The sequence below is a fragment of the Ruditapes philippinarum genome, unplaced genomic scaffold, assembly GCF_026571515.1.
Source record: "Ruditapes philippinarum isolate M1 unplaced genomic scaffold, ASM2657151v2 ctg4964_1_1_1_1, whole genome shotgun sequence".
Taxonomy (NCBI): domain Eukaryota; kingdom Metazoa; phylum Mollusca; class Bivalvia; order Venerida; family Veneridae; genus Ruditapes; species Ruditapes philippinarum.
In genome coordinates, this window is record NW_026854853.1 from 35,664 (window position 1) to 44,197 (window position 8,534).

General features: G+C 33.1%; 1 protein-coding gene across 1 annotated transcript; it reads left to right on the plus strand.

The window, feature by feature from the left end:
* The first annotated feature begins 4,167 nt into the window (after window positions 1-4,167).
* Window positions 4,168-6,478, plus strand: LOC132741307 (uncharacterized). Its single transcript, XM_060729435.1, has 3 exons — window positions 4,168-5,086; window positions 5,481-5,627; window positions 5,940-6,478. The coding sequence occupies exons 1-3, from the start codon at window positions 5,077-5,079 to the stop codon at window positions 6,095-6,097; spliced, it is 315 nt and encodes a 104-aa protein (XP_060585418.1). The 5' UTR covers window positions 4,168-5,076; the 3' UTR covers window positions 6,098-6,478.
* The last annotated feature ends 2,056 nt before the right edge of the window (window positions 6,479-8,534 follow it).

Consider the following 8,534-nt stretch of genomic DNA (forward strand, 5'->3'; position numbering starts at 1 on the left):
CAAAATTGTTTGTAAATAGTTATAATACAAGTATAAAGCAAACATATATACAAAAAGAAATGAGAATACAAGACTGCATCATTTTGTTATATAAAATTAAAGAGAATTAACGTTAATTAAGACAGAATAGGAAGAAGCTTTCAGGAAAATAGGAAAGAAGAAGAAATAACTGAAATAAGGATTATTCGGAGAGTTCGACGATTTGAATAGGAAGCATTTAGTGATTTGAGCTGATGTGAATATGCTTAAGAGAATCTCCTGCTTTCTCGGATGTATGTATGAACGGCTTCAAACATTCTTCTGTTTGCATCATCACTAATGTTTGGGTCTCCATTTAATCACTTTTGGAGAACAAATAGTAGATATAGTGTTAAGGAAAGAGACCCTGCTGTAAACATAGCGTTGACATTCAAAGAAAAAGTGGTAATCACTTTACACTATGCCACCCAGACAAAGAGGAGATTGTAAAAAAATTCTTAAATAGTTGCTGATTTAGAGAACTACATTCAGGACGAAGTCGAGTATTATAGATCTGCCATTTTATATCGCCTTCATAGAAATAAATCGGACAACTAGAGCTGCTTCGTCTCAAATGGGATTTGAAAGAGTAGTGAACGTAAATTTTGTACTTCAGTTGGAAGGGCGTTACATTTATTCAGAGCAGTAGGAAGAAACGCATTTTGATAAAGAGTTGTTCGTATTCTAATAGTCTGAATATTTGTAGCATCGCGTAGATCGTATCTTGAATTTTCACCTACAGTAGGTGGAAGTAAAGAACACAAGTTATCTGAGTAAGTCATTTTTCTTTTTTTTAAGTAAGATAAACATATGATTATTTCTCCGAGATTCTAAGGATTCACAAGGAACTTCACTATGGAGTTGAACTAATGATACAAGTTTTGTAGCAACGCACACAATACGCGACGCTTCATTTTGAATTTTGTCAAGCTCAAGTTTCTCATATTGTGTGCAGTTTAGATAGACAACATTGGCGTATTCCAAAATCGGTCGAATGAAAGTTAAATATATCACTTTAAGAGATCTACGGTCAAGCTGAAACTTCAATTTCCTCATATTGTGTATCCTCTTCCAGGCTCATTCGGTAATATAGTTAATGTGACAATGAGACGAGCAATCGTCTGAAAGGTGGAGACCAAGATGTTTATGCCTGTTGGTGGTTATTATGTGTTGGTTATGCATAAGAAGTGAAGGATGAAGGGCTTATTTCTTTTACGAAAGATAACCATAGATTTAGACTTCGATGGATTGAAAGTAACAAGCCATTTTTCAGCCCAAGCTGATATCTTGTCTATATCAGATTGAAGTGTTTCAGCAGCAGAAGCAGGGTAGTCAACAATAATATTTAAACTGGTATCAGCAAAAATATTTATTTTAGAGCCTATATCTTCCTCGATGTCATTGATGAAAACTAGGAATAGAAGCGGTCCAAGGATGGATCCATGGGGTACTCCAGCCTTTACTATCGACCAGCCTGATTGGGCAAAAGGTAGGTAAACCGCCTGTTGTCTGTTAGTAAGATAGTCAGAAAACCAATTAAGTAGACAACCGTCTACTCCAGCAGCTTTCAACTTAAATAGAAGACCTTTGTGCCAGACTTTATCGAACGCTTTAGTTATATCAAAGATCACAGCTCTAACTTCTAACCCGTCATCTAAAGCTTTACAGAATGTGTTGTACAATTACGTTAACTGGTTTACCGTTGAGTCATCTGGTCTGAAGCCTGACTGTACGGAAGAAAGGAAGTTTTTATCTTGAAGAAATTAAATATATACTAGAATATAATACGTTCAAAAACCTTTTTCTACACAGCACAACAAGGAAATCGGATGATAGTTATTTGAAACAGATTGGTCACCTTTTTTAAAGACAGCAAAAACATGGGCCTTTTTCCATATAAATGGTATTTTACAAGTCTGAAGAGTCTGATTGAACAACGAACATAGGGGAAATTTGAAGCAGTTTCCCGCAATATACGGTTACTGACTCCATCAGGACCTGAAGCTTTATTTGTTTTAAGTGACCTCAGAGCGCTTTTAACATCCTTAGGAAAAATAGAAATAGAACAAAGTTTGTTTATAGGCATATTACAATCATTAAAAGAAAGTTCTTTATCAGAATTATTTAGCGACGACTGACTACAGAAAAAGTCAATCAAAAGGTCAGATTTCAATTTTGAATCAAAAAGAAATTCATCGTTGTTTGGGTTTTAAAGTGGAAGATTGCTTTGTTTTTAGTGGGAGAGATAAAATATTTGATTTGTTTCCACCAGTCTGTCTGTGTAGTAAAGTCTGACTTGAGAGACTCTGCCATTTGCAAGAAGTGGTTATGTTTAGCCGTGCATATAAGTGTTATTATCTTATTGCGGAGTTTTCTGAATTTGTACCAATGGTGCGAGTTCTGTGAGTATTTGACTCTGTGGTAATATTTTTGCGCTTATGTATTAGTTTCTTTACTTCTGTTGTAGGCTTAACAGGTACTTGCCTCGTTGAGATGAGTGATTAAGATAGTTCTAGGTGTTTGTTAGTAAATGAGGAAGTATAGATATTGATGTCATCTATTTTGAACTGATTCCAATCGGTGTTACTAATGCTGTTTCTGAGAGAGACATAGTCTCCTTGATCGTAAAGCCATACAAGTCGTTGGAATGATTTGGTTTGTGGTTTCTTGAAAGAGAAGAGAGTATATAGGACAGTGAAATATCTGATTTTGGGCTAGGATCGACTCTCCAACTCCTTAAGCAATAACTCTGTGGCTACAGGATACAAAAAGTAAATCCAGTGATGAACTAGAAGATTCGATGAAATGTGATGAAATAAGTTGTTCAAGATTAAACTGCTGACATATAGAATTTCGTTTGCAGGCCATTTGTGGGTTAGAGTCATTGAAATTAAAGTCTCCTGTAACAATTTTATCAGATATCCCACTGTCAATTGCCTGACTGAGTAAGTATTCCATAACGTTAGTATAGTTTGAGTCTGAGTTTGGAGGTCGATAGAAAACAGCAAACATGATACGTTTGGAATGTGAAGGCATTAGTTCAATAACACCATTGAGTTCAAGATCAGATCTTCTTATGTAGTGTAAAGTATTTTTAAATTAACAATTACACCAAAATAAGAATTCTCTATTCTATCCTTTATCTCAGGCGCATGAAAGTTGTTCAGCGCTATTTCATTGCAAGGAGTATTAGAGTTAAGCCACGTTTTACTGAAAGCAAGGACATGAAACATACCAAACTCAGCTTCTAAGATATCTATCTTGTTCAGGAGGCTTTTAACATAATACTGTAATATCGGTTGTCAATCAATTCTGACATTGCACTAGATACTGAAGCTAATAAAGATGAACTGGTGCATGACGAATCCGGACCAGGGTTAAGATGGACGTCGCCGGGTCTGAGAATGAGGCAAAATACCCAAAAGGACACATACTGCAAATGAAAGAGTAATCATAAGAAATTTGGTGAAGGAGGAATTACGATTAGAGTTGGTTCCTGGTAACATATGTTTTTGTGGGTACATAACATTGTGTTTTGCTTGGATCATAAGATGAACAAGGACCGAGTATGTAATTATTACATTAGACATAACGGGGAGTAGTACCATGATATGCAGGAACATTGAATATTTCCATGAGCTAGCGTAATGTTGAGTGATCGTTGGTGAAAATAATATGTTTTTCATTATTTTATTGCTAAGAGGAACTCTAAAAAGAGGTTGGCCGCGATTGCGCATAAACATACTCTAGCACTCATCTTAATGCAAGCAGAGCTTTTCCGAAAGAATGGGTAGAAATTTGGTCTATAGTTATGAGATAGGTTAGAATAATAGAGAAAAGTTCAAAAATAGAAATAAAATACATTTCAATCAGGGTTTGATAAAACAATAATGTTAAATTTAACATATGATATACTGATTACAAAGGTTAAATTGAAGGTGTATGTAATTGTTTTTTTTGTACACACAGCGAAAAATTTGAATAGATTGATTCGATTAAATCAAACTGTCAATTATCTGTTTAGAAAGAAACAACAAGAAGACAATTTATACTGCACAAAATATAATAGCAATCACAAAAATATATCAATTTTTTACATGTGGTGAAGTAGTAAAAGTAAGTCGAAAACACTTAGGTAGTAGTTATAGCAAGTACCCTGTAAACATGCAGTGGTTGGGCCAACCACGGAAAATTGTCATAGGAAAATCGTTGTTGGGCCATGGTTGGCCCAACTCTAATTAACATGTACTATAAATGCAGTTGTTGGCCCAACGTCGAACCAACCATAAGTTAACGCCAGCGACATTTCTGCATTGGCCCAATAACGATAAATATGTACTTTAAAACAGATGTTGGGCCAACGTTTGACCAACGATACATTTTCGTCAAATATATTAATTACTGCACCTGAACCAAAATTTATTTTTTTAAAGACAGATATACATGTAGATATTTTACTGTATATAAACAGTACAATACAATGAGTAAAGACTAAAGTTTATAATGTTTTTTTTTGAAGCCATGTTCAATATTGTCACATTCAAGAAATACTCATATATTAAATGAGAAATGTAAGAAATAATTACTTTTTGATTCTAGAAATGACCAAAGCCCAGGCTATGCAGTAGTAGGGGATATATGTATCAATAGATCTATAGAAATCTTTAAGATCTGATGTATAATCTAAAGCAATTATACATGTGCTGGAATAACCATAATAAACCTCCGGAATCTTCCACTCTGAACTCTAATTAACCTCTGGTTATGTTATCAATGAATGAAAATGGGATCATTTTGGCACTACCCATCCTTTCCCTCGCTTGATTTCGAAGCTGCGTGGACGTGTTTACAGATAGATCTAAATAAATTTGTATTAGACTGCAATTTCTCAACACTGAAAAATGTAAGTAGATCTAGAGTTTTTTACTTTAATCTTTTAAATAAACCCTTCTAATATAGTAATGTATTTCAACCTGTTTTAAAACCTTGTTATACTATCCACGTGACCAGGTCATGTGATTAATACAAAATGGCGGATTGGTAAAGGAAAATACTTTGATGTTTTCAGGTAAACAAGCCAGAATGAATTTGATTTTTGTAATGAAATTAAAACCATTTAATTCTATCAGTGTTTATCAGCTTAAAATATGATATGTTTATAGTTTTACATCTGAATTTATTGTGATAACTGCAAAAAAATTGCAAGTTAGTAAAAATTGACAAGCTACAATTAGCACTGAAGTGTTAAGCTCATACAATCTGTTCTGAGTATAAATAGGTAATTATGATTGATTATGAGTTATTTGCAAAATTCTGCTTTGTTACTAGACTTTTTAACAGTTACACCACTCATTGCAGTAGAGTGTATACGAAACTTTGTGTAAATTTAATTTGAGGTGTAACTTCGCATTAAACACAAATTACTTTACCCGACTGCAAAAATTGTTTTTATTTCATTTCAGACAGCAAATTTATGTCTAATTGGAAGAGCATTGTTCGCCATGTTATGTCTCACACCTTGTCTCAGGAAGTTGCCCTAGAATACAACTGGGTTGGAAAAGGCTCGAAAAGACTATTCGAAAAACTTAGACTTAAAAAAGTCATATTAGGTTTGTATTTTTTACTTTTTCAAAGGTGATTTCACCGACTCTTGTGTTGTAAATGATCATCATAACTCTATTTGTATTTTGACAGAATTATGCCCCTTTTTCACTTAAAAACTTTAGGTTAAAATTTTTAATTATGTCAAATATCTCTGTTACTATTAAATCTATTGACTTGTAATTTAAAATATTTCTTTACTATCAAAGTCTTATCCCTTAGCTCTATTTTCATTTTGAAAGATTTATGTGCTTTTTTACTAGTAAATTATAATAAGTAGTGTATATTTAAATAAAATCAGTAAACTGTATAAATTTCAGATGCTGTAAGAGGAAGAAGACAGGGGTCTACTAATAATGAAATCGAGAAGGCAATGAAGGAGTGGCTAAGATATGCTAAGGATAGGGAAGGCGGGCGGAGGAAGAGATTGACTAAAAAGTTGCAACAACAAAGAGAAGAAAATGAAAATGATATGTGAACAACATTTAGTAATAAATTGTAGTAATTAGTATATATTTTGTTCTTTTATGAAAACAAGGCATTGGGCCAACAAAGGGCCAATGTTTATTGTAGGAAACCAGTCAGTGGGCCAACGGGGGGCCAACAAGAAGAAGGGAAACCAGTTGTTGGGCCAACAGAGGGCCAACGATAGGAAGGAAAACCAGTCATTGGGCCAATGGAGGGCCAACGATAAGAGTAGGAAAGCAGTCGTTGGGCCAACCATATACCAACCGTTGGCCCAACGTTGCCCCAATTAGCAAATTGACATTGGGCCAACGTTGGCATTATGTGTTGGGCCAACAAAGCAAATGTAATTGGCCCAACGTTGGGCCAACTACTGTCTGCTATCTGGGTAGACATATTTATCATTTGACAAAATAAATAATTAATAATGTAGAAAATTATAGCAAGTAGTCACATGTAACTGTAGTTGTAATAGTATGTTATCACTTGAAAATGTAGTGGAAAAAAATAACAATTAGCCAATTGTAAGTCAAGTAATAATATCAAGTAGACACATAAAATTTAAAAAATAGAAAAAAAAGTGTATAAACAAACACATGTCACTACAATGTACAGTAATAATAGCAAGTAATCGTTTGAAAATGTAGGACATATCAGCAAGTCGTCACTGAAACTGGAGTTATAATATCAAACAGTTTATAAAACTGTAGAAATATGCTAAATATTGTATATATAACATTGTAGTAAAAGAAGCATGTAGTAGGAATTAGTTACACTTGATGCTGTATTAAATAATAGCATGGAATACATGTATACTATTGTATAAATAGTAGCATAAATTCACTTAAACTACTAATAGTAGGAATAAGTTACATTTGATACTGTATTAAATAATAGCATGTAATATACTATTGTATTAATAGTAGCATAAATTCACATAAAATACTAATAGTAGGAATTAGTTATATTTGATACTGTATTAAATAATAGCATGTAATATACTATTGTATTAATAGTAGCATAAATTCACTTACAATACTAAAAGTAGGAATAAGTTACACTTGATACTGTATTAAATATTAGCATGTAGTGTGCTATTGTAGTAACCGTAGCATGAATTCACTTGTAATACTTATAGTAGGAATTAGTTATATTTGATACTGTAGCAAAAATAAAAGCATGTAATGTGCTATTGTAGTAAAAGTAGCATGAATTCACTTGTAATACTAATAGTAGGAATTAGTAACATTTGATACTGTAGAAAAATAATAGCTTGCAGTGTGCTATTGTAGTAAAAGTAGCATGAATTCACTTGTAATATTATAGTAGGAATTAGTTACACTTGATACTGTAGTAGATAATAGTATGTAATAATAGTAGTAGTAATGAATTCACTTAAAATACTAGTAGTGTATGAAGTAGTTATGCTTAATACTGCATTAAATAGTAGCATGTAATCTTCTATTGTAGTGAAAATAGCATGAATTTACTAACAACTAGTAATGAGAAGCAGTTAATTTAAACTGAAGTAAATAATAGCATGTAATCACATTAATGTGTCATTGTAATTTCAAGTAGTCAAATTGTAGTAATATTAGCAAGAAGACACTTTAATTGTAGAAAAATTATAAACAGACTCAACAAACCAACCCGGAAACAATTTCCTTTTTTCCTGTTTTGTAACGTTTAAAATTATTAGCATTCTCACGTTTAATGCATAATTATAAGGATGCAACATATAGATTGAATAAAACTTGGCCATTTTCGATTTTCCCCCTTACTTTCAAAAAAATATGTTTCTTAAGAATATACATAAATAGCCTTTTGTTATTGTGTGTTGGGGATGAAGTAATAGGAGAAAATATGTTTTAATCTCTGCACTGACTAATTATGACAGAAGTTTGCCGACGGAAAATGGTATGTTTATATAAGTCATTCAAGAGTTATTTCAATTCTAATCTCAATCCGAGGAGGAGTAATGCGGGGTGAAGTTTGGGAATTCGACCGATTTTTACCTACTTTGTACCGTTGCGTTAATGCCATGGTCTGAAGCTTTTTTTCACGCCATTTAATGGTATTTTCGCGTTAACTTAACAATATTGTATTCTGTACTGTTGATAGTGACTTTTGATTGATTGCATCAGTCATTTGTAATCTATATAGAGAATAATAGGTTGGTGCCGCGGATTGTAAAAAGTCTCCCCGTACATTTAATCAATGATGTTATATTTTCGACCCTTGAAGATCGTTCGGCACGACATTGTTGTCGTGTACACATGTAATGTGGTACTTTTTGTTTCTTCTATTTGGCCTTGTTAAACTTGGGTGGTTCCAGTATTCCTACTTGAATACTGTATAATCACCCTTAGGATATGTTGCATGCTTTTAAAATTTGTCTTTTGACGTCTTATCTGTGATATGCAGGCTTCATAACATCTGATCCCCTTTCA

What these genes read in the sequence shown, in the direction of transcription:
- LOC132741307 (XM_060729435.1), top strand. An exon ending in ACTTAAAAAAGTCATATTAG is followed by an intron (nt 5,628 to 5,939) that starts GTTTGTATTTTT and finishes TATAAATTTCAG; the next exon opens with ATGCTGTAAGAGGAAGAAGA.